Source organism: Cebidichthys violaceus, unplaced genomic scaffold (genome assembly GCF_023349555.1).
Source record: "Cebidichthys violaceus isolate CVI_PGR_0920_01 unplaced genomic scaffold, fCebVio1.0.p SCAF_5, whole genome shotgun sequence".
Taxonomy (NCBI): Eukaryota; Metazoa; Chordata; class Actinopteri; order Perciformes; family Stichaeidae; genus Cebidichthys; species Cebidichthys violaceus.
In genome coordinates, this window is record NW_027176705.1 from 11674279 (window position 1) to 11701250 (window position 26972).

General features: G+C 40.2%; 1 protein-coding gene across 1 annotated transcript; it reads right to left on the reverse strand.

Annotated features, from left to right (window-relative positions):
• Window positions 1-306: 306 nt before the first annotated feature.
• On the reverse strand, window positions 307-8638 carry caprin1a (cell cycle associated protein 1a). The gene is made up of 17 exons (XM_068730168.1): window positions 8514-8638; window positions 7139-7273; window positions 6396-6458; window positions 5565-5651; window positions 4940-5181; window positions 4669-4751; window positions 4338-4493; window positions 4192-4244; window positions 3787-3870; window positions 3516-3677; window positions 2902-3010; window positions 2684-2745; window positions 2269-2400; window positions 1822-1981; window positions 1239-1427; window positions 1017-1123; window positions 307-899 (listed from the first exon to the last, which is right to left on the reverse strand). The coding sequence occupies exons 2-17, from the start codon at window positions 7271-7273 to the stop codon at window positions 813-815; spliced, it is 1911 nt and encodes a 636-aa protein (XP_068586269.1). The 5' UTR covers window positions 8514-8638; the 3' UTR covers window positions 307-812.
• Between the last annotated feature and the right edge of the window lie 18334 nt (window positions 8639-26972).

The window sequence follows — 26972 nt, forward strand, 5'->3', positions numbered from 1 at the left end:
TAAAAGGGATGCTCTGCTATGTGCAGGCTTCATTAGCCTGTTGAAGTACAAGCCTTTGAGTGAACACCACAGACTTTTACTTCCACTGGGATCATCTTATTTTCCTACAAACAAGAATGCATGCCATCAAAGTGATTTGAAAGATGCAATAAATCTACACAGTGACTTCAGTTACCTGATCACACTGACAGAAGACAGACTACAGGCACGCCCGTCTGTCATAGGTTAGCATATAGAATTAAAATAGCAGAATTTATAACCTCAAATGCAAACCAAAGCAGCACAGTAGTATCATTAAACAGAAGGTAATAGAACACAACTTTATTGAAACAGTCTCAACCAATAACATCAGCGTACAAAGAGGTGACAGAGGGGTGAAAAAAAAAAAAGAGAGAACACAAATGCCTTTATGAAAATTATAAGATCAAAAAGGAAAAAGTGTCTGACAGCACAGGGCAGAAGGAAATCATTCTCATGGAATCAGATCGACAGTGGCAGGGTATTTTTTGCATTTATTTTGTACAAAAAATAAATTAATGAAATCTTTCAAGTTTACAGGAATATCTATGTTGTTTTATATCACACAGACTTGCTGATAATCCTACATGTGGAGAAGTTCAGCATTTTGTGTTAGAACGTTAAGAGGATCTAGACAGACCAATGCAGGCTGACTCTGATAAGTAGGCCAAGAGTTTAAAAAAAATAAGTTTACCAATGAGAAACAAAACATTGTTATAAAAGTGAGCTGGGGCGAACACATTCAAAAATCCTGAATGTTAAACATGGCGCAACTTGACGGTCCTTCGGATCCTTTAGGATCTCATTGCTTGAGCATTTCCTCTTGACAAACTTCGAGGTCCTTGGGCCGGTCCCCGCTTGTAGTTCTGCTGGTATCCCTCCTTGAAGAAACAACAGGGATTTACAATAACTGGCCAATTTGAAAATGCACCGAATAAAAGACATTATATTTTTGGTAGGTAAAATGTATTAAAGTTAATAATGAAAGGACCCCTTACCCGTTGGTAGGCGTTATTGGAATAGTCTCGAGAAGTGTTGAATTGGGTTTGACCATAACCACTGCTGGGAGCATTTGAGAAAGGAGGGCGATAGCCTTCATATCCCCCTGACAACATGCATTGGTATTAACACAGATTTGTGTCATTTCAACATGCATTGTGTCATTACAGTGAATCGGGAGGCCACACGTGTCTCTGTAAAACATAGTTTGATGCTTGTACCTCTAAATCCATTGGAGGAGCCCCGATATCCGTTGATCATGCCACGGCCGTTCCTGGGTCCGCCCCTGGGCACAGCCCTGCTGTTGTAGAAGGACTGGCCCGACTGTCCAAAACCTGCGCCTGGAGAGGACTCTTCATGGCCTCCTGCTGAGGGCAGGACATGGTCTTGGGGCTGGAATCCACCAACAACTGGACAGAGACAGACGAAACAAGAGATTTCACAAGTCTATTATGGACCTTTTTTGCCTCATGGAATGCTGATGGACACTTATTTCAACTTTAGCATTGTCCTCAAAGGGCTATCTTGTCCTGCAGCACAGAGGCCCCTGACACATTATATTTACCTTGTGCACACAACATATTTCATTCATTTATTTATTAACATAACATCTTGTTCCTACAAAATAAAATATATCTTTAAGGGTTTCGGGGGCTCTATACAAAGACATTTGTTTAAGTATTTTCTTTCTCCTTATACTGTCGGCTGAATGTAAAAGTGATGCCAAATAACGCTAACAGCTTTTCCAGTGCATGTCAACTGCTTGGTCTGAAGACGTGCAACCAGCCAAAGCTATACCCTCACCTGACTGTAATGTCTCCTGTGGGATGTCAGGCTGGTCTGCAGCACTCTCTGACTGGCTGCTGAAGCCCGGTCCATAGCCCCCAGGGAACTGGCTGGGCTGCTTCAGAGGGTCTGCTTGCCCATCAGTGGCTGGAGGTACAGGTGCATTCAGATTAAATACCTGAAGAGGAAAAGAAATGTTTTTTTACGATTATAATTCCGAGCAAAATGTACTGTAGGTTTGGGAAATGAGGGGCCATGTCACATTGTTACCTGGTTAGATGGTGCACCAATAATAAACCATTTCTTTGCAGCTACTATTAAGCCGTCCTTAAATATTTGATTTACTTTGCTAATCCTTAGCTTGTAAAAACAAGTCCAAAATGGGACATTTTCCAACATAATGTATTAGATAAGTACAAATGTTCACTGTTATATTGATTACTACGTCCCAGATAAAAAGCGTACCGCTTGCACTGACTGGAAGGGTGCGGCGTTGACATTGATGCCTCCAGTATGAGTGGATTTGGAGACAGGTGGGAAAGCAGAGGACAGGGAACAAGGGGCGGGGGACTGCTCAGACGAGAGAGACATTGAGACCTGGGGAGGGAGGAAGGAGGGAATTCAGAAGGCAAGGAAACAAGGATTGAGGAGAGGTCAGTGAGAGAGACGGGATCTCTGATTTTTCACCTTAAAGCTCCTTTCTATATTGTTATCATATTCAAATGATATATCCAATATATCCCACGTAATACACAAATCATGACAGGTCAGAGAGCATCACATTTAATCCACATAGCAGCACATAATACAAGAAATAATCTGTACTACCACTCAAGCTAAACAAAGCAACCGCTTGCTCTTGTGCCTCCATTCTACTTACTTGTGAGGATTCCTGTGGTCCAGACACTGCACTGGTTTGAGGAAGTCTGGACTCTGAGTGGGCTGTTTGGTAGAGAAGAAAACAGAAAAAAAAGTTGCCAACAGGTGTATAATGCTTGTAGGATAATATATACAAATCACTAAACAGTGACAAGTCCCGAATCAATAGAATATGTGAGAGAATCTGTTCAGAGTTATGGAAAATGAACCGGCACTCACTTGAGGGGCAGCCCATCTGCTGCAGGTCAAGGGTTTGCACAGGCTTCATCGGCTGGGCGGACACGATGGCTGGGTCCAGAGCCTGGCCGTCAAACTCCAACATGGAGTCCTAGGAAAACCAAACAAGAGTAAATGCATTGCCGGGTCATGGATCAGATGTAGGGGTAGTGCAGTAATGGAGTAACTCAAAGAGCTGGGTTCAATCTCCTATGTCAGCAAGCATCAGCCCCACTCAAGGCTTTGAGCAGCTGAGAAAATAAGGCTGGTTGAGTCAGTATCTTTTCCTGCAATATGCTTTCAATTTATTGGAATTTGTTTTACCTTATTATATTTTCAACATGGATCTGTTTAGTGTCCGTTACCTTCTTTTTTCCTTTTATTATTGTTGTCAGTTTGTTGACATTTTAATTTAGTTCTGAAAAGCGCCCCACAAAATAAGTCTCTTACAACATGACACTGGGTCCACACTTTCTGTAACTGACTGCTTGAGAGGGGCCTCTATGTGAAAGGAGACAAAGATTTCACTGCATGAATCAATGAGATATCTCAATGTATGATGAACACGTGAAGTGTCCATCTCTGAGCAGTAACAGCGGTTATCTGGACCTTTTTACCTGCATGAAGTTGTACGTCCCTTGCATTTGAGCCATGAGGTCTTGCACAACCTGCTTCCTGACCACGGGGTCCGCGGTAGGTGGGGGGGTGCCATGGTTCACAGTAACGGTTGGCTCTGTAGCCAGTGGGGCAGGGGGCTGGTGCTGGAGGGAATTCACCATCTATTCAACACAAAGACAGGCGACAGGCACATTAAAGTCCACGCAGAGACACGGTGTGCAAAACACAATGTGCATAGTGGCATTAAGAACGGCAGTAGTGCAGTATTACCTGAGCCTCCACTGCCCACTCCTCCACTTGGTCTTTGTCTGTATTACTGTACATCGTTTCTGGAATGAACTGTCTGTTTACGAACTACAACACAAGAAAATGTAAAAGGAAAAGAAAATAAGTAAGACAATGCAATACAGCGAAGAAAAGAAACAACGTAAAGACTGTCCTCAAAGAATAAAATTCTTGGTAAATTAACACACAGATTGATTAGTTGATTTAATTTGATTGAGAATCATACAAAAGCATCACTGAGATAAAGTATAAAATAACAACTATTCAACGAGAGGATTCTTAGTTGACAAAGACCAAAACGTCCAATAATAGGCAGGAAGTCCTTAACATCTTTCAACTGCAAAATGGGGATTTGTGGAATTATCTATGGAATACTGGTAGAAATCTCACCTCTGTGGTTTCCACTGGAATTGGCTCTGTGTATTTTTCCGTAACCGTTCCTTCTGCAGAGAAAAAGAAAATGTGAAAAGAGTTTTCTTAAATCGGTAAAACTAAATATGTAACACCCGCCTGTATGCAAATGTGTTGTTAGTTACCAGGTTCTGATGACTGCTTCCCAGCCATAGACTCAGCCACCACAGTCGGCTCGTCTTGCTCCTCTTCCTCCACGCAGGTCCCATTCTGATGAGTTTGTGCTCTGTCAAAGTAACCACTCAGCAGCACTTTGTCCAGAGTGTCCTTCAGTGACTTGTCTGGAACAAAGACAGCGTGACAAGGTCAAACAAAACAAAAAGCACAGCATAAAGCTATACATATATATGAATTACCTAATTAACTTGAGGACTGTGTTGAGATTCAAAAGGCAGTGAAGAAGACTGCTAGCCGGGTCGAAAATCACGAGAAAGATCAACAGCCATGAATACTTACATGTGGTCCCTGCCACAGCCTTGTCTCGGCCCTCAACTAGTTCCAACAAGAGTACTGAGGCCTCTTCATATTGGCCAGTCAACCTGCAAGTTACACAACAGAGTAAATATACAATCTGGTAGTACGCTATTAGACCAACATTCTTACTCGCTGAGCAGTTATTCACACATTGTAACCATCATTTAGACAACATATTTAAGCAGTGATAATTATACTGCAACCACCGTACAGAACTTATGCACACTTATTAAATATTAGCAGCAGCTCATACCTGACGTCGTAGTTCCTATCAGGTCCCACTAGTTTGTACAACTCATCGAGGGATGTGAGGTCGGCGTCAGTGAGCAAAGGGGATCCAGAGGCGTCCGGCCGTTTAAGGTCCTGCCTGACATTCTCGTCTCCCAACTGGTCCAGTAAAAACTGAAGCTCCAAAACTGTCTTCAGCCGCTGTTGATCCATCTCCTCCCGCTGCAGCTGCTCCCGTCTAGCGGTCTTCTTCACTGCCTTTTGAATCTTAACAGTCAGACAAAAACTATTTAAGAACCTCGTTAAGTTTCACCCATTATATTTACAGGGTCTAACAAGTATTGTCTCTGACATTTCATGCAGTCTGTATTCAGGGGATTCTTGCCATGTTGGGTTGTTATGATATGCTGCCTCAAGTCTTATCCCTGGAGTACAGTATCAGTTACTATAGGTCATTGTAACCGTTATATTTGTAAGCAAGATCTCAAGTTAGAATGTACCTTTCAAAAGACTGGGGCATGAGAGGGAATACAGGGTTTCCTGTTTCGTAAGCATTAAATGTTACTCCAGAGGAATATCGCACTGATAAAACATTTACAATAATAGCAGCAGCAGCATGTTATGAGAAGAAGCTTGTTTTAGGACTTCACCTCTTGACCCAATGCCAGAAAGCTCTTCTGCAATTCTCGAGCAAAGTCAAGGTTGTTGGTGATCTCTTGGTACTTCGTCAAGGCATCCTTCAGGTACATCAGAGAAAAAAATAGAGAATCGTGAATCAAAAAAAAATAATTAATGACAGTGTTTTAATAAGAGCTGTATTTTTGAGTTGCGTTGGTGTGCGACAGGGGGGCAGTGTCTGTGTCTGTGTGTGTGTGTGTGTGTGTGTGTGTGCGCAGCTGCGCTCTGCTTCCACTCGCAGCAGACATAGTTGCCATGTTTTTCTCTCAAATCTGCAAATACAAGTGCTCTTACCGACAGTCCATGGCTTGTCGGCTAAACAGAATCGCAGAGCAAAATATGGCACTAAGGTAATGCAGCCGAGCGTTATGACTTACAAAACACTTATTAGGTAATGCACATTATAACACAGAGGCTCCGTCATTCTGAACCAAAACAGCAAACTTTGTATTGCTCCCATCTTGTCCGAGGTAGCGCATTAAAGCTTCACTTCTTCCGCGCTTACCTTTTACAATAAAAGCCACAGACATTTACACTGCATCACTGCTTATGAGAGGGCAGGTAAATTCACTCAAGAGTTTTTCGTACAAGGCAACTCAACAAGATAGCTTACAGTAAGATAGCTTACAGTACTGCTAGAATCTATCTCTGCAAGGATTTAACCTGTTATAAGCAGCAGTGCTACATGTAAAGTTAGACAGATGTGAAGTGTAAACAGCTGATCTTAATCAAAGTCATCATTTTGGTATAGGAACAAAACTAAAAAAACAAGTTGCACACAAACTGCCATTGTCTTATCTTACCAGCTGATCCTGATTCAGTTGTTCTCCATTACTCTTCCTTGTCTGACAGTCATCGAGTTTGGACTGTAAGAATATTGAGAAACACAAAATGTGAGAGAGAAAAAAAAAAATCACATCCTTGCATATGAGAAATGGATCTCTCACCCCCAAAATGACCATTTGTATGTCAATTGCTCATCTTGCCTTGAATTCTTGAATAAAACTTTGTTTTTCTTAGACGCCACTGCTTTAAAGAGTAATATTATGGCGAAAACAAATGTGGTTGTAAGTGCTGAACATACGACTGTGTAAACCAGACTTGGATTATACTGTTCAAGTTTTGAGAGTGTATAAACAGATTTTTGATTCGTTAAACATGGCCTACTTCTATTCCTCAAGGATTGCTACAGTTTTAGATTCTCCATTCACCCTGGAGACATCATGAAACACAAAGTTTTCTTCAAGTCAACTCAGCTGCTGTGCTCTGATGGGCAGTTACTACTGGTTAGCATTTAAAATGTAATAGAAGAGTCCATTTAGTTAGCCCACTTACATTCAGTACCTACTCTGAACTTTCTCAATTTACAGTAGACGTCTTAATCTGTGTCCTCACAAATTTGAAATAGAGTTTTTTATGTCATATCCTACATACTCTGATGCCTGACGACATCATCTACAACACATTCACAAAAAAAAATAAAAATCTCACATAGTACTTTGAATTAAACATGAGAAATTTCAGTTTCTAAAGGAACAAGCAATACCTTTTTCTTTTCCATGTTGCGAACCTTCTTGTCAATCACAGCAAGAACCTGTTTCATGGCCTCAGAATTACTTCCACTTCCCAGGTCTGGAATGGCAGCCTGGACAGCATTGTTGCCAACCATCATTGAAGGCATCTAGAGAGAGAAAATGTATTTTACGCATTAAAAGACATTTTCAGTCCTGACCATAAGCAGAGACTAAAGCAAGTCCATCTTTAGTAAAAAAAAAAATGCATATGGCATGAACTGCTCTGTGTTAAATCACCAATGACAGGGAAGATTAATTAGAGTTATGCCCTGTTATGTACGGACAGAAATTTGTTTGTTGTTTGTAACATTTGGATATTTATACATACGACATGTTATTAATATTAGAACGATAACATCATCATTACTTTATGAGCTCTTTGTTACACAATTACAGGGTATCAATAAGATCTTCAGATGAACTAATTGTATTGGAGCTGTGCATGTCTGTGTGTTTATCTGTGAGGGAGAAGCTAAAGAAAGCTGGAGTAATAACGCCTTCTTTACTACAGAAACATTTCCTTTATTAGTGTTTGTAAACATTGTCATTAAACCAGTGCTGTCATTGCTTGAATGTAATGAGTTTAATTCCGTCTGGGGTTAACCTCGGGATACTGAAGCCAGATTCAAACACAGATCATTGGGCCAGAGGAAGTGATACCGACGGGATCGAGCAAATCAACCCGTCTTTGATTTGGGCAAAAGGGAAGAATAAAACCGATTTTGACATAACACGTTAATCGCGAAGGAGTTACTTGGTTAGCTGGGGTTGATAATTGTAAATAAGATTAAATAAATTTGATAATTTGACAGAGGAAGTTAGCACAAGTTAAAATGTCGGCCTTCTATTCAAAGTTAAAAACCTTTGCTATCTTGAAGAAACCGGACCAGATGCTAGCCATACGCAACTAACGCGAAGTCACGCAGTGTCAGTTAACGTCGAAAATGTCTATTTTTGGCCTGGTTAGTCAGCTAGTCTTTTACTGCAAGATTAACGATAGCTAGCTAACGTTACATCAAATACATTTGATGAGCAGACACTGGTCCTAATCTCCCCATTGTTAGCTCAAAAGCTAGCGTGCCCGTTAACGGGCCGCTCGCTAATGCCCCAAGGTAACCAGATGTCAGTTAAAACTAAATCAATTAAAACAAATGTTATTCTGGGTTCATAGGAAATACATGTCGTCGAAATAATGTTCATAACTGCAAAGAATAAAGACCATCTTGGGACGCTATGACAACTCGTTTTGTGCAGTCGTCTCGACTAAAGATGACAAAAGACGATTTATTTAACAAATAACGTTACATGTTAAAAAGCTATTTGTTGGTGACGCCGTGAATCCCATACCTTTATACTCTTTGTCTTCAAAGAGATTTTCTTTGTCGGATTTAACGTTAGCTGTATAAGAGCAGTTCGATTTTTTAACTTCCAGTGGTATTTTTCTCGAAGGATGCTCACGCTCACTCACTGCTACTGAGCTAACAGCAGGCTAACGGTAGCACCTACAAGGACCCCTCCGCTGACCTCAAGATTGCCTGACTGTAAATAGATGTATAACACATTGGATATAGGATTCTACTGTTACTTTGTCTTCCTCCTCTACCAGAAACGATTTCGACTTATTAATGTTAAAACGCGTCCATTATGTATGGTTTTGGGAGTATGAATGGCGTCATGCAAAAAGGTTTAAGATCTGAACCCAGCTGCTGTTGTTATAAAGAGAGTGTAAACTTGAGTTAAAAAGAGAGGAGGTCCACGAGCCCCATGACCACCTTGAGCAGAACTTTGACCACAATTGTGGAAAGTTAAATCTCAGAATGAGATAAATTGCAGTACATAGATCAAACTGAAATAAAAAATCACGCCTCGTGATAGTGAAGCATGAACACAAGATGGCGCAGGTGTACCATATCCTGGAAGGGTGTAAGACTGATGAAGAAACATCGCAAATCAAAGTGTTGTATTTGTAAAGTGATCCTTGGATGCGTGTTCACCGTGATGGTGTTGGAATTCATATTGGTTTCTTTCTCTTATCTTTTCTGTTGTTTTCAGTGGGTACCATACAAGGAATCCACACTCATGTGGTGATATGCACTCAGGTAGTATTACTCCTGAAAGGGAAGAACTTGAAGCAGCAAGTGGAATGTGTAGAAGTGGAATGGCAAAAACCAGGGCAGAAGTTTCATCAGATTTTTATACCAGATTTACTGTACTGACCAGGTTTGATCATATACAAACTACCAAACCAAAACACAATCCAGTACGCATGTGTGCTAGTAGTAGTTCTGATTTAATATTCATATTTTAAAATCAACACAGCCAGTGTTTTAATGAGTCAAATCAATCCTTCTACCACTACTACACTACCTACCCACAACTCCAGTTTTATCTCCATAATGGTTGAATAATAAAGCACTCAGAACCATATTTATATTTTTTCATTTGCATCAAATGGTAAAAAAAAACAAACAGCATAGAGCATCAGTATTATCAAACCTTCGGTGCTTTAGAGCTTTTCAATGAACTTTAACTCTATATTTTTCACACCTCCATTATGATCCCTGTGTCTGGCTATCTGTCCGATGAAGGGTATGTCTATAACAAGTGAGGTGGGAGTGAATGGATATCTAGCTCCTCTCTCTGATGTGGGCAGCTGAGTAATGGCCGTACATCCTTCAGTGCTCCTCTCCTGCAGCACATCTGACTGGGTTGAATATGTGCAGAGGATTTATTGGCTGAAAAACCACAAGAGCCCCACAAACACTTCGCTCCAGACCACTTGTAGCGCAAGGCAAGCACAAGAATTCATCTGCAACCCCTCTGGATTCCCCTTTCTCTATTTCCACCCACCATTTCAAACTATGTATCTTTACATGTTTATGTCTACGGCCCTTTCTTACAATCGTATTTATTTTAACCATGCCATCCAAACATGCTTTTATTTTATAAGTCACCAGAAACAGACTTAAAATTGGAATCTTGGGTGTTTCCAGAGTTTTTGGGGGGAGTGAGAAGCTTTTTCCACTCATAGCCTCTCTTTAGTTAGTTGGACAGCATTAATAATTCATGGCCCACATGTGCTACAGACAGATTACAAGCATCTCCACTTAAGTACCATCATTATCATTATTACAGCCAGAGAACTTTATTCACCATCTTGCAACTTGTGATTCATGCGATTGAGGTTTGATTTTGGATTGGTTCAATGGTGGATGTGTTTACAATACAGTCCTTTGGGACAAACTATGATGATTAGCAGCTAGTCCAGAGCATTTTAAAACACTTTTTTTTCCTCACTGCATTACATTCACCAGACCATAATAGTGATGCCTTTGGTGATGTGGGTATTTTCAAAGATGCTGAATGACTTATAATGTCTTATGCCACAGAGGTGCTGTGGAAATGCTAATCATTCATGATCACATATTTTTTGAAGGTAAGGGCACAGTGGCTATGGCCATGTTTGTTTGTTTTGTGAGTGGATTTAAAAGTTCTAACTCAAAAGGTGTCAGCAGCTGCAGAGGGGCAAGGCAGGGTGATCCTGCTGGTAATGACCACAAACATACATCAAGATACATTTCCATGCAGTGGGCCTGAGTCTGGATGGCAACTCCGTTTTGTAGCTGCACTCTTTATAATTTTTGTATTTATAATATATTCATCATTTTCAATTTTGAGAAAATCTCATGATGTGCCTTTTGACACTCATGTTACCCAGAAAGAGATGTAGCACAGCAAACATGTTTACCTCTGTTAACCAGGACAACCAATCCTTTTATTCAAGTATCTTCCATAATGAGCGCCAAGGAACACAAAGAAGTCAATCATCCAAATCTGATTCCATTTTACAAAAAACAAACAACCCCCCCTCCCACACACACACACACACACACACACAAACACATTTATGTGTGTACAGAGTAGATGATAGGTCATTGTTTATTGTCCACAGCTGCTGTGTCACATATTGTGACAATTGCAAAGAGAAACATGAAGAACAATGAAGAAATATACATATATATATATATATATATATATATATATATATATATATATATATATATATATATTTATATATAGTATACACACATGACAAACGTATTAAGAGTTTTTCATTGTATTTGTTTTCACTTTAGAGTTGGGACCTGATATTAAAAAAGATTACACTTTTATTTCAAATATAAAGTTTGTATAGAACAAAAAAACAAAGTTGTTAAGTTGCACAACCTATAAGTTACCAACTTTTCTCTAGAAGAAAGAGCAGAGGTTTCTCTTCCAAGTTGCACGTGTTCCCAGTTTCCACTTGTTTACATGTTTTGGTTTTCTTTCATCACAATTTCCTAATCTGCATCAGAAAGCCACACAGAAGTCAGTAAATTCAGTCAACTCATTATGTTCTGATATATGTGACAACTCGTTAGTGATGAGATCAAGCTTTAATGCAGAACATCTGGTATCCCTATTAAATAGTTTGCATATATTAAATCATATTGCTAGAAACTTAAACATAGTATGAGATATTAATAAATTTAGAACCAGTCTGAAGGCCAGACCTTATTTTTCGCTAAAGACATGTTACTTTTGGCCAAATTACGTTCAAATGAAAATAATTATGAGGGAAAGTTGATATTTGAGTTTAATGAAAAACACAAGGTATCAGAAGCAATGACTCACTGAATTACACTTACAGATACTACAGCAGGTAGAACAAATTTAAGTCACCTCTTGATCATACCAAAAAGCCACACATGTACAAATTCTAAGTAACTGAGGATGCATGCGCAATATCTCAACCACATTCAGCACTCTTTGTGAGAGAAGTAGCAAACAGATTTCAACATATGTCTGATGCAAATCAGTCTTTGTCAACTGCCATTGACTGTATTTACACGTTGAAAATGATGTTCACATGTGGTAAAAAGGAGGGTGAGCACAACAACTACCGAGTCGTTATTCTTATTTTTGTTACTGTTTTTCTGTTCTGCATTTGTTTTTCGGCATAACATCTCAGCTAAAAATTCCACTTAAAAGACCTCAGAGGCCTCAAAAGCATGCTTTATAAGCTGTGAGTAAACTCAAAAACTACTCTTGCTTTCCTGTATCATAACATTGATTCATCGCCCATGCACAGAGAGAAGTCCAGGCATATTTGTTTTATTGATGTTCAGCTATCACTGTGAGGAATGACGTTAATAAGAAGGTGGAGGAAAGGTAAACTCTGGCCTTTGACTTCCTGTTCTGCATTGCGTGACTAGTGTTGGCTCCAAACCTTAGTACTGGGTCAGCACTAACCTGGTCTGCTCTGTAACAGAAAGCCACCACACAAACTGATGTTATCTGACAGCCTGAAACCGGAGCAGACCTGGCACCCCTGTCCTACAGAGTCTGGCCCAGAGGGCATCATGGGAACTCTCGGAAAACTGGCTTGGGGATGAATCACCCACAGAGGTTCATAGACTTTCAACCACCTCTGAAACTAGATTTGGAAAAACATCTGTCAGTCATGGACGTGGTTCAGGGCAGCTCTCTGGTTCCAGCTATATAATTAAAATTTGAGAATTGTTTTTTCACCATTATATCAATTCATGCGGGAGACAAATTATTGCTTTAAATGAAATACAAGTGCTAAACATGTAATTATGTAGGCCACACTCAAGATTTTGTCGACGACATTTACAAGGAATATTGAAGAGCAAGCTTGTTAATAGCAATAAATGATACACATACACAATTGGATAGATAATGTGGTAAATAAAAAAAGGAAATCATTTATAGCAGATCAGATTAAAGGGCAATATTAGCACAATACACAAGCACAACAATAACACACACTATCCATAGTCAAAGTCAAAATAGGCAGATGGTAGATTTCAGTAGATCCACATCAGAGATGACAGGAGATGAGTTGAGCTGAAATACATAGCTGTGTATGGCTTTGAAACATTCTGTGGTTTTTGTTAAAACTCAATCCTTTTTGCTGTATAGCAGGTGGAATGTGTCATGTTTACTCTGAGTTTAGATTCAAATCAATTTGGATGAAAATCTAAACCTAAACCCGGTGCTAACCTCCACTGTCGGTCTGTGCATTTTAAAGTTATGGAAGACTCTTGGACTTCCACTGTTACCTCTGTGAAATCTATCCCCACTGAAAAATCAAAAAGAAAAAGCGATGAGGAGATAATAATACAGCAGGTTTCCTCCAAGCACGTCAAACTAGAAACATACTTGGATATAGCCTGACTGTGAAGATGGTATCAACCACCAACTGTGTGAATGGCCACAAAAAATTCTAATCTCTTCAAATATTACCTCAAATAAACAGTTTGCTTTGCTATAGCAGAAAGTCCGTCTATCAGATCTGTATTTATCACTTTCAGAAATAGAAGTATAATCATAAGATCATGAAAAGAGAATTGCAACAACTTAGTGTCTGTATAAATGACGGACCAAGAGGACCTGTGCAGAGAAGCCCACATGACTGGCCTGGAAACATTGCTTAATGAGAAATGCAATACACATTTATCAGATGCCAAGTATGAGCTTAAACAAACAAGTGCAGACCTGGACAATGACAAATGCATGACTGTTTTAAAAGAGTGTGCACAGAGCTCTCATGTATGCATGATTGTTTCCTATAAGCATTCATGCCACATCAGGACACACAGGCAGTTGACGTCTGGTTTACATCCTCAACAAAAGTCTGTGTCGTGACTCTTCTGTATCCCAGAATTCCCTGAGCTTCTGGTGAGACGTTTGCACAGAAAGAGAGAGTATCTGGATCCTGTCAGCATTTCCCTAAAGACCTCAATTATACAGACTGGCTTAATTAGATCAGCTCTGATTGCTATTTCAAATGACGGTTTAACATGAAGCTGTGTGTTTGTCATTCCCACCCATCTCCCGCTGTCGTGGTGCTATTGGAGTGCTGTGTGCAATTCTGTCCAGCTCCATGTCTGCCATGTCTGGAGCTGGTGTGTGAGAGAGTGAGTGAGTAAGTGAGTGAGTGAGTGGGCGTTGGGATGGTGATGAAGGGCCGACGTGGCAGGTGCTCTGCGGATGATCTGGGGTCAGACTCTGGATTGAGCCTGAAGAGCTTTTAAGGAAAGGCAGGCTTTTGACATTATGCACCAGACATCTGTCACAGTATGTGGATTTATACAGTGCAACCAGCACCTTTATACTTCACCACACCCACACACACACACACACACACACACACACACACACACACACACACACACACCCATACACACACACACACACACACACACACACACACACACACACACACACACGTTGGCAAGCAAAGAGTCCATTTAGGGAGAGTACCAGAAGCACCAAGAGTACACCACTGGACCGAGTTTAGTCATCCAGAGCTCCACAACAGGTCTCCATTTGTGTCATGCGTGTGAACAGGAGGTCGTGTGTTTTTGCCATGTTGGTATAACAGTATATATACTATACTACGTCTGTGTTTACATGTGTGTTTACACTGTCTTATGTGTCTTGGTAAAATTGCATGTTAAGAAAAAAAGCACACGTTTTTCAATGATCTCATGGAAACATTTCAAACCACACAACTCCCACTATTGGATCACTGAACTTCATTTTAATGTTCAAGTGTTTACAGCGTGGCTTTGACTCAAGAATGGAAAACAACATTAATGTGCAAATATATTGTGGGATGTGATGCAGCAGTACTTTTTTGTAACTATGAATTATTTTTAGTACTGTATGGTATTTCATGTGAAAATATTTTAGTGCTGACACAGTTTGTATTTGAAATTACTGTAGCATTCTAACTCACTCATGTCAGCAATTTTACAAAGCATTTCGCTAATTTTAAAACCTGATTTTAAAGAAATAAACACGGATCATCATGTTCTGTGATTGTTTGTGAACCATCCGTCCATCCATTACCTTTAACCACGTATCCTGTTCAGAGTCATGGACGCTTGTGAACCGTTTGCCTCAAATATTTTGCGTTCTCTTTTTAAAGAAATAGGATTGTTAATTCATAAGTTTAACACATAAATGGGCAAAGGAAAATCTGTTGAAATTGTTTCTGAAGAAAAAATAAAATACCACATCTTTTTGGTTCTTCTTTTTGCTAGGAAGATAAATTAAATAATTAGCGTCATCATCATCATCTATTTTTATATCTAGCGTGCTGATGGTAGTTGAGGGAGAGATTGTGGAGGGAGATACAGGCAGAGAGACAGAGAGACAGAGAGAGACAGTGTGTGACTGACATCTGAGGCGCAACAGTTCATTACGTAGTTAAAGCTGCAGATCAAGTGGTATTGGTGGTTGTGTGACTATGCATTCATTGTGAAGCAGCATTATGTTACATCAGGTAGAGAAAAACGGGCTATAGAAAATTGAGCTTGGCTACTTTCCCATCGTCAACCATTAAATACGGTTGGTTTATTAAATCGGAGGCAAAAAACAGGGCAGAACTTACAAAGGGCAGCCCCATCCTAAACACTACTCTGACGCAAATACTCCCGCAGTTATGTACCAACATGTGCGAGCAGTGACTGTGTCAAATTTGGATTGAGTTGAACTGTGGGATTCAAAATGGGCTTCTGAAAACTGAAGCAAGCAAGACTTTCCAAACTTGTTTTCATTGAGCAAATGATTAAAACTCAACTCAGCCTGGTGAGTGAAAATAAATTCATCTTTATTTTGTGCAGTCCACCTGTCCCATGGTACTGTGATGTTGAAAGCTGTTGCTTTCTGGCTTTCTAAAAAATGTGTTGGCTGTGTCGGTAACAAGACTAATCAGCACATAGTGCTGCAGTAGCCTCCATATGTGCAAACAGTATGTATCCATTCGGCTTGTCTTGCTTTGACTCACGTCAAGCTGTGGCTAATCCCTCCTGGTGTTCTGTGTCTGCATGATGAAGAGGAGACCGTGATGCTTTGTGCTCAGGCTGAGGCCTTTGATGTCCCATAGCCCTGTGTCCTTAAAATCACTGTTTGGTTCTTATTCAGTAATACAGTACTTGCTTGATTTTTTGTTTCCTTATCTAACATAGAACTCTCATCACTCATCAGTCATCTCTCTGCTAGTTTGGCTCAAAACATAACTCTTTTCTTTGCAAAATATAACAAAACCATCATCATGCCCATCATATCAATAAACATTTTTTGGGGGTCAGGGGGTACAACTCTGGGTTCCTCGGGATAGGAACAGAGCTGTGGTTGTTATTTTAAACACACTGTAAGAGAGGGCTTCAGAGCATGCAGACTCTCCTGTCAGTGAAATAAGGCCAAGCCATTCAGATCGCCAGCAGGGCTTGTTTCCCCCTGTCAGTGAAGAGAAGAGACCATGAACAGCCTAAATACAGCACCTCCTCCTCCTCCTCCTCCTCCTCCTCCTCCTCCTCCTCCTCCTCCTCCTCCTCCTCCTCCTCCTCCTCCTCCTCCTCATGGTTTTCATTCTCAGCAGCATTCTCCTTCTACTCTGTGCATCTCTTCCCAGATCTTACACAGACAAAAACACACAGAGAAATATACCCACACTCCCAATTTGGCAGGACAGTGTGTCCACTTATGGACAACCTGTTTAAATTGACAAGAAACACAGTTAAATCACATGTTGACAAGGCTAAACAAGCAAGAGTTAACTTTACATATGTGATGTTAGTTTGTGCATGTATTTTTGACAAAAAAAGAGAGAAAGAAATCATATAATTACACTTGACATATTTTTTGCTACAGTGTACTTCAGGACAAAAGCATGCAAAGTAATTACAGTGACCTTACAGATGCAATCAAGAGTTCAGTGTCCTCAAGCAGTTCTCCTCTCTTTGTTCCACAGGACCATCTTATGCGCTTGTGTTTGCTGCTTGTTTGACTAAACAAACAAAGACAAGCAGAGCTGGAACAGTGATTAGAGAAATCAACAAATCCTCGACAGGACATGAGCGCATGGGCCTCGAGGCCAGATCAGGTTCTTCGGAAAGGGTGAGTCAATGAGGTTAAAGGATGAAGGGTGAATGCGAGAGGGGAGTGAGGGGACCAGAGGTGTGAACTCTGAGTCGACAGAGAGGCCTCTCTCAATTTAGTTTATCATATCCGTCATGGGAACATCACTTCTATTTTCTTTTCATTACAGGACCAATCTCTTCACAATCCTTACAAACAACAGCGGAATAACAGCTTATTTGCTCTGTGTGGCCTCGGTGGAAGGTGGAGTGATGTCGTATCTATGGAGATCTGCATTGCTCAGTGAAGGTGGAAACTATCTTCTCATTCATTGTACATTTCTCCCCAACAGCCCTCTTGACTTTTTTCTGCAGTTTTACAGGTGCACTAGTCACAAGCACGCACATGATGCTGCAAATAAACAAATAAAACCTGATTTCACATTGAAAATAAACAAGCAGCAATAATGATATTATGACCTTATTTTTGTGATCAATGCTTGTAGACGTTAGCGATGCGAAGTTGCAACAGAAAGCTAAAATACACATATGTTTTTGCCGCACAGCTTCAAAACCTCCAAAGAACAAAATGAGATGGACATTTTTGCCAAGTTTGAAAACATGAGCAGATGTTTCCCTGTCTCAGTTTATTTGGCTAGACAGGTGAGTGATGCATAATGTCATGGCTTGGCACGCCCGTGCATGGCTCAGCTCTGTCTCTGCCTAATTGTCCTTCCCACACATAGCCTGGTTCAGATCAGATCTGACACAGTGTGTGCAGCAGACACACAGAATGGCTCTCTGTGTACGTGTGAAACACTTTAGGGTCTGTTTAGAGTCTCCCTGAGGACTTGTTTAAGATGTGTTTAACTGTGCAGATGGCCCTGGCTTTGAGACTGGGTGGGGTGGGCACTAGCATATCAAAAGAAGATAAAGATGATGATGGCACGATATCGGTTACAAGGCAAATGGCGCCACTGGATGAGTCTGTGAAGTTGTCATGGTAACATCAATTGGCAAATGTGGTTAAAAGCTTTAATACTGTATCTAAATTGCATCGAACCAAATAGGTTGTCAAATTATTTCTGTCGTTCAAAATCCTCTGGAAATCTATCCAACCTCAAAAAAATCTCCAAAGATGAAGATCCACTGAAGTGTGTCACATCCCGAGTGAAGTCAGTTTAGTAAAGGAGACAGCCAGTCAAATCTGAACACATATGTGTCCTCATGATCAAAAGCTATTCTGCCCCTGTGAGTTAGAAAGACAATAAACCACTGCAGTGTTAGAAGGAAAAAGAACAATGGTTAAGTTGGGTATGTGTTTGCTGAAATGTGTGTGTTACATCTCTGCCAGGAGTCCTTGAGAGAGTTTCCTGCTACAATATCATGTGTGAAAAAAAGAACATGAGTCGCTCATTTTAAAAATCACGTTAACACCGGAGTGGAACTGGAATATGTCTGTTTTGAAAAATAAATCCAGGACTTATCTTATGAGCGAATCAAAGGGATGTTTTCAACATTATGTTAGCAATTTTTGTCTGCGGACTGTGGTGCTATCCAGCTATTTGGCATGCTTTTTAAAAAAAAAAAAACAGCCAGACACTCTGTATACCCTTTTTTTGTCCGAGCTTAGCTTTTAATGTAACTGCAATCAACCACAACAAGATTTTTGAGGCCCAGCGTTCATCCCTCAGAAATCCCACCAAACGTGAGTAGTATTGGAATTCCGGAGCACCATGCCAACCGTGAAGCCTCCCTGCCTCTCACAAGCACTGCACGGAGGGGCAATTTTCCTCCGGCTGAACTTCCCAAAGCTGCCTCACCTGGAACCAATCTGTAACACAATCGAAGGGTCCTGACTTGAAAGCCCATTCCTTCCCTTTGATAGTCTCCTCTTGGTAGCCTGCACGGCGCTGGAAACAGGCCTTTTGTAATCTGCAGATACAAAAGAGCCAGGGATTGAGATGAGTATGCACCCATCAAAGTGCATTATGCAAATAATCGAGAAACAAAGCTCAGATACTTTCTGTTTTTTCTGTCCTTTTTTCTAGAATGAGGGGGAAATTGGCCTCGCAATTGGAAATTTGAAGTGTTGTTGTCATCCGCCCTTTTCCTCTGGATTGTGCTTTGTTATTTTTTACTTTACTTTTGATACAACTTCTGAGATAATGAGACACAGTGTGGACGTACGTCAACGCTTCCTTTGACTAACTGTTTAGCGACAGGTGTGAGTCGAGCACTGAACTCCTTACCCACAGTAGCTCTTAAATGTGCTCCGCTGGTGCTCTCACAGCTCTTCCAATAGGCAAGTAGAGCAATTAAACTTTAATAGCTGTCCATTTTGCGCTCCTGGGAAATTCTGTCTTGAGTCAACATGCCAAACCTTATTTCCTCCCCTCACTTTCTCCCTTAAGCAAAGATGTATCATAGGTCATTCCTCACTGATGTGGTTTGTGGCTATACTGTAATGTAGTGTCCTGAAGTCAAGGAAAACCCTTTTTAAGACTATTTAAAATAACAATGAGAAAACACAAAATGTAGACAAGAAAAATTACAAACATACAATTTATACAATATCTCCGGTAGACGCACCAGAATCCACTTCTTTGTCAGAGATCTAAAATAAGAAAAGGTTAAATCTGTGCACAATCCTTTGAATAGGTTATTTACTTGTTCATACATGTGATTTCAATTGAGGTGATTAGCTGCAATTGAATCAGCAGCAGAGGAGCCCAGCGTATGGATCCAAAGCATGAAATGAAAAGGACATTTGTTCAGTGAGCCCTCCTTCTACTCTACACAGTCACCGTCCCTAACTCTGACAGTCAGTAAGTCACGAGCTGATGTCGACACTCGGCCAACAGGCCGACCTTTGCTGTTCTGCAGATTGAAGTCCAACCAAACACACTCCTTTCATTCTACATAATCAACTTATCCTGTCTGCCTTTCATAATTTTTATTCTCACATGCAAAGTTTTTTTTTTCTTCAGTAAGTCTGTCATTTTGTTTCATATCCAAAGGTCCTAAAGCTGTCATGTTTCTGTATGTAAATGTACTGCTAAACTGAAATGTAATGTTGAAAAACTGTCAAAAAATAGAGGAATAACAAATTAATTTCTAATTTAGTAAGATCCATTTTTCATAAAACACATTTTGCAATCATTTAAAACTCTGTACAGAAAGGATTGAGATGTGTATGAATTGAATCTTTGGACTTTTTTACTGTGAGGAAACTGAGAATACTACTGATCCACTGTGCAATTTATACTTTAGTGTCACAAAGTCCTGAAATAGACTGGCAACATAAGACAAATACCCTTGAGAAAGACTTTCATTTTGGCCATCAGAGCTGCAATATGTTACAGATGTACATTTCAAGACAACCAGAACCTATTTTGGGGGAAATCTGAGAGTAGAGCACAACCAAGCTCATCTAGTGAAAACTGCTCTTAGCGCATTGTCTTCAGTGGACCCTCTGAATTGTCCTGCACACTTGTGACATATGTAGATTTTACTTAAGAAAAAAAAATAGTATACAAGTTTAAAACATTTTTGGTCATGAACTGTTTATCCTTATTTCCACACTAATTTAGCACAACCGAGAACAACAAGGACTTTGATCACCACATGCTGCTTCTACACATTCTTCTTTGTGTCATTGTTGTGAAAGCACAACCTTCTCAACCCCTACTTTGTCATTTTTACGTTAGTAATTCCTAACAGCGATAACACGTTACTCATTTTAAAGTTCTAAAGCTTGAACTTCATTGTCTTCATGGTACACATTTGTGGGTTACAACTATTAACAAGTTCAGCTTGATGATAAAACTGGTCAGAGTGCATACACTCTATCAGTGCTCTGTATGTTTCTATTTCTCCTCAGGCACTTCAGACTCCCTCATTTATCTTCTCCTTCCTCTGCCCTCTCAGACTTGTCACTTCTCTCTTTCAGTCAGCGGGAGTCATAATATACTAAAACAAATTGATTTGTCTTGCTTTTTCCTACTCGCCTCCAATTGGGTCTGTTCAATTTGGTTCAGTTCAACTGTTCAGTCTTATTTTCTGTATATCTGAATTTATGCCTGTTTGTATGTATTGGGTGTTGCTTATGAATGTGTTTTTTGGGGGGGGAATCAATTATGAAAAAATACATACAAACATACTGTAAAAATTGAAAGGTCTCAGGTGGCAGACTAATTTAATCACCTGGTTGAAAAAGTACGACAGAGGATCTCAGTGTTTATGTGAACCGACTCAGGCCAGAGTGATCCAAAGTTCTGCTCTCTACTTGTAAGATCAGACTCCTTCATGTTTGACTTGCACGACCCCAGAATCAGTAAGCAACATGCAGCTTTAATTGGAATCACTTGGCCACCCTGCAGCAGAATGAACAGGGCTTTGTTGCCAGCATGGCAGCTCCCAGAACCTGACATACACATCTCCACAGAGGTTGGCTGGACCACAAGATAATATACTGTATCAGACAACCGCAAATACCGCGATATAGCGCAGAGGAAAGGGCAGACCAATGAAGATGTACAGACTGTGATGTATCGATAAAATATCTGGGGGGTTTTTCAGCCTCAAGCTCCTCCATGTCTTTCTTATAGGAATAAATTAACAGTAGGAAAGGCCTCAGGACTGACTTATGAACACAGAAATAGTAACCATTCATTCTTGTGTGATTCCTTAAATTTCCTTAAGTGAATAAATGACTGAATAAAGGGGAATCTACATCAGCACCAATATCCTCTCAAATTAAATGAGGAACATGACTCTGATTAAGACCCTGCTTGAAAGGACCTTTTTTCCAGGACATTCCAGGATATTAGACCAGTGAGTGAGCTCTCTGTTTTCTCTTGCTGCTGAGCTTCGCTAAAAGGGTCACTTGGGCTTCAGTGCTGGTCATCAATGCTGTTATGCTGCTCAATGTCTCAGTAGCTCAGCGCTACATTATCGCTCATCCTCGTCACAGACTATAATGCTATTGCTACTGCTGTTATAGACAAGCAGATGCACTCAGCTGATGTAAAGATTAATGTCAAAACCTTGATTGTAATTTGATATGTATATATCTGTTTCTAAGTAATTAGATTACTGAAAATGTTAACAGTTAAATTTCAATGTATTTTTTTATTTTCTCTTGTCGTGTGTGTTTGCCCATTCCTTCGTTCGTGAGTGAGTGTGCACCTCTGTGTCTGTCCACGGCCAATCTCGCTATTTGCTGCAGCAAATTGACTAATATTTGCGTACCCATTGCTTGCATACGTTGCTGCTTGTTTTTGAGTTTGAATAAAGTGTGTTTCACGATGCCTTACTAACTCATTGGTGTCTGAACGGAGGATAGACAATTTAACACAATACAACATGTCGTTGCAAACACACTTAGAGATCTGGACTCTACTGAGTGCACCTTTCTAGTTGTTTGTTCATTCTTGTGACAGAGCAGACCCAAGATACCATCTTCATATTTGTGTAGGACAACGAAGAAATACTGGTGAGGATAAGCAACTTAAAAACTCAAAATGAAGTGTCCACACACACAGAGGACTTTGTGAACTCGGTGCAAGGTTTGTTTTAGTTCTAAACACTAAGAAAGTTCCCCCTAAGGATCACTCTGTGTAGGGCTCTGACATCTTTCTTGAGCTGGGTATCAGCAGGTAGGACACATAAATCTAAAGCATTTAGCGCTGCAGTTCAGTGCCTCTTATCAAATGAAGCATTTCTAAATTGATATTTTTAGTTCCATGACTGTTACTATATTGAGGTATAAGTCTCAATCATTTGCCGCCATAGACTGTATCTACCTTTGGGTATATGTTCATCTATGGTTCCGACTAATCCTTCCCCATGATGCTCTAAACATGATTCCTGATTGTGGACAATGGCGTTTACTGGCTTTGAATCTTAAAACATAGTTGCTCTCTGGTGCAGCCTATCAACAGTAAGCCATTGCAGCTGTACCCATGATGCAACAGGATAAATCTAATTTCTGTTCAAGTACATGCAGGTAGGCTTGTGTGAAAGTTTTGTTTATTGGTACTATGAGTGAGCGATTTAACGAAGGAACACCACCAAATGTATCCTGTGAATGACATTTCAGGAAATGGAGTAACTGTGGTGTTACATGAGGTTTTCAGAGATTATTATTATTATTATTACCGTTGAGAGGCTTCATGACCGCTTTTGCTTAGTTGTCTCTTTAAGCTGTCCTTGCAATGTAAAATTAATCAACATTAATGCTATGCTTTAGTGAGTTTGAATGTTAAAATGCAAAATGATGTATGGTATTTTATGTCAGTAAAAGAGTACAAGTATTACCTGGATTTCATTCGTCCTCTAAACTTAAAAATATTCCACATAACAAAAAAACGGACATAATTGAAATAGGTGTATATTTTGTACAAATATGCTTGGGAATAATGATATCACTCTCCTCTTCACCTTTAACATTCACCTAGGCAGGGTACTTATATTTAATTAGCTGGCTCCTCAAAACTTTATGAATTACACAAAGTTATTTCTGGACATCTGTTCACATGTTCAGCAGCAGCCATGCCCTTTGACCTCTTCACTAAGCATCCCACATGCTGCCATGGCCCTCTTCTCTGGAGTCTTGGGGATGTCCAGCGGCCCGAGTTCGTAGGTCACAGCGATGACAGCAAGCACCTTGCTGCGAGACTCCTCTCTGCCCACCAAAATAAACACAGGAGGTTTCTGCTCCAGCCCTCCCACAACACCCCTTGTCCAGCTCTGAGTCCCAGAGATAAAACGCTAAGGGTGCACAAGATCCCGCCTTCTCTAATCAAAATACTGTCAGGGTCAAAGGACAAGCTTGGAGATCACAGCCAACTTTTATCCCAGTGACAATGTTCCACAGAATGTGGCTTTACTCCGGTGGAGGGAGAGTTTTGGCTGTTTTCGTTTGCTGGACTGCTGTTTGAGGAGCTCACCATCTGTCTCTCTCTTTTCTCTGCCCTCACATAAACAACCAGTGAAAGACTTAAATATGCACACCAATACAACACACACAGTCTTAGAAAACGTCAAAAACTAGATGTCATATCCCCCTTTTTGAAAATGCCTCTGCATTTTACAATTCAATCCAGTCACAGTATATTTACTTCAAAATATAGACGCTAATGAAAATCATTTGGGATGGGTGGGTCACCGCCAACCAGCTAAGACGCTACCTGTCCGAACATATATACATATATACACACACACACACACACACACACACACACACACACACACACACACACACACACACACACACACATATATATATATGGGTGACATTGAGGGTTTTGTTGTATAACAAGATCACAGATAGCAGAAAAATATGGACACCTGTGGTTAATCTTTATCCAGAAAACATTGTTTCTCATGACGAGAATATTATAAACCAATAAGGGTTTCTGATGTAATTAGCTATTTGCTATTGAAACTAATCTAAAAAAACCTCATTAAACAAAACCAGATACATTATGGTTTTACATCAACTTTCAATCTTTAGTTTCATAGGGGGGGAACTAAAACTGTATAAACAATGTTGAGGGTAGTATGGGGCAGGAGATCTTCAGTTATTCACCTTTTGAAATATTTAGATTGAAGACAGTTGCCTCATCTGACTCAAATTTAAAGAGTCTGAAGAGAGAACCAAGGAAGCACAGTGTCAAGTGTGAGGTGGTTTCTCTGAGCGGATCTCAAGGAAGATGCAAGCAGCAACACCGGAGGCCAAGCAATCAGCCCGATCTGAACAGGCACAGGCACTATACTAGTTGACTGTCCATGAAAGTTAATGTAATCTTTAAATAAGAGATAAACATTTAACTCTCTTCAATGGTTTTCCAGACCGTATCATGGTACACTGCAAAAGACTTAGTTTAACATTGTTTGAAGACTTTCAGCATTCTTGTCTGTAAGAAAAGTCCTAAACTGTTTTATAAGTATCCATTTGAAAGAATGAAAAAGAAACAACAAACTGCATAATGAAGGGAGAGCCAATGGAACCAAAGAAAGCTGACAGCATCAACCAACACTTCAGCATCTGGGCATTTACAAAGACAGTGTGGTAGGGAGGGAGACAACAAATTGCTGGACATTTGTGTAATTTATTCAGAATACAGTGTCCTCTAGATTGCAGCCTGCAACCTATTTGCACAGCATTATCTCTCAGAAGTGGTTAGAGTTGGGTGAGGTGCCAGTGCAGCGTTTCTGAAGTATCTTTATACTGGTGCACATTAGTATCACATGTCTCTACTGCTTGTTTTTACTTACCAAACAGTGGAACTTGAAAATGTGTGTTACTTCAGTTGTTTTGGCAGCACTTTGGCTTATTTGACACTACAAAGTATCAAGTGCATCATCTCAATTCATGTACCCTGCAAACAATGAAAAGATTAACCCAAAAATAAAAATCAATATCTAAAAGCCTATAAATTATTCCTTGAAAGACACTTTGCTCTTCTCTCTGAGAGTCGGCCCCTGTTGAATAAAAGTGATGGAATAATAATTTATTTTTGTTTACAGCAACCTACAGTACATAAGTTGTCTTGACCTTGAAAACTCTCTCGCTCGCTCGCACACGCGCACACACACACACACACACACACACACACACACACACACACACACTAGCAGATTTTGAAACACTGCCATCACATTTGTTGCTGTCAGCTGTGCAATCAACCCGTTCAAGTGCCATTATCCTCCGAGTAGACCTACGGACATATTTGTGGCCGTGGTTTCCAGGGATTGTAAAGCCAAGTGAAGACCTCCCGAAAAGCTTTCTGCCGGTATGGTTTCTTTTGGGAACTAAATTATAGGTAAGGGCACACACTAGGCAAGAGAGGTTACCAAACATGCCAAGCATTACCCATTTAAATGCCAGTGGGTTATTGCTAAACAGCCAAGAATTTGATTAATGGCAACAGCTTTTTCTGCCTCATACAGTCTTGGTAAGTTTTTGACAGCAATCACAAACAACTGTGTGTGCTACAGTGTGAGGGCTAGTCTATGTTTTGTGATCTGTACTGGGAAGGCAGCTAATATCTCAGGTGGAGGGTTAAATCTCAGCTCCTCCTGACCTTGTGTCAGTGTACATACAGTTGTGGTCAAAAGTTTACATACACTTGTAAAGAACATAATGTCATGGCTCTCTTGAGTTTCCCCGTTATTTCTACAACTCAGATTTTTCTCTGATAGAGTGATTGGAACAGATACTTCTTTGTCACAAAAAACATTCATGAAGTTTGGTTCTTTCATGACTTTATTATGGGTTAACAGAAAAAGTGATCAAATCTGCTGGGTCAAAAATATACATACAGCAGTGCTAATATTTGGTTACATGTCCCTTGGCCATTTTCACTTCAATTAGGCGCTTTTGGTAGCCATCCACAAGCTTCTGGCAAGCTTCTCGTTGAATCTTTGACCACTCCTCTTGACAGAATTGGTGCAGTTCAGTTAAATTTGATGGCTTTCTGACATGGACTTGTTTCTTCAGCATTGTCCACATGTTCTCAATGGGATTTTAAGTCAGGACTTTGGGAAGGCCATTCTAAAACCCTAATTCTAGCCTGATTTAGCCATTCCATTACCACTTTTGATGTGTGTTTGGGGTCATTGTCCTGTTGGAACACCCAACTGTGCCCAAGACCCAACCTTCAGGCTGATGATTTTAGGTTATCTTGAAGAATTTGAAAGGTAATCCTCCTTCTTCATTATCCCATTTACTCTCTGTAAAGCACCAGTTCCATTGGCAGCAAAACAGCCCCACAGCATAATACTACCACCACCGTGCTTGACGGTAGGCATGGTGTTCTTGGGGTTAAAGGCCTCACCTTTTCTCCTCCAAACATATTGCTGGGCA

Coding starts and splice junctions, on each gene's coding strand:
- caprin1a (XM_068730168.1), bottom strand. CDS start 7,273: ATGCCTTCAATGATGGTTGGCAACAATGCTGTCCAGGCTGCCATTCCA. Junction 4,494..4,668: donor GGCTGTGGCAGGGACCACAT/GTAAGTATTCAT, acceptor TCTTTGTTCCAG/ACAAGTCACTGAAGGACACT. Junction 900..1,016: donor CCAATAACGCCTACCAACGG/GTAAGGGGTCCT, acceptor TGTTTCTTCAAG/GAGGGATACCAGCAGAACTA.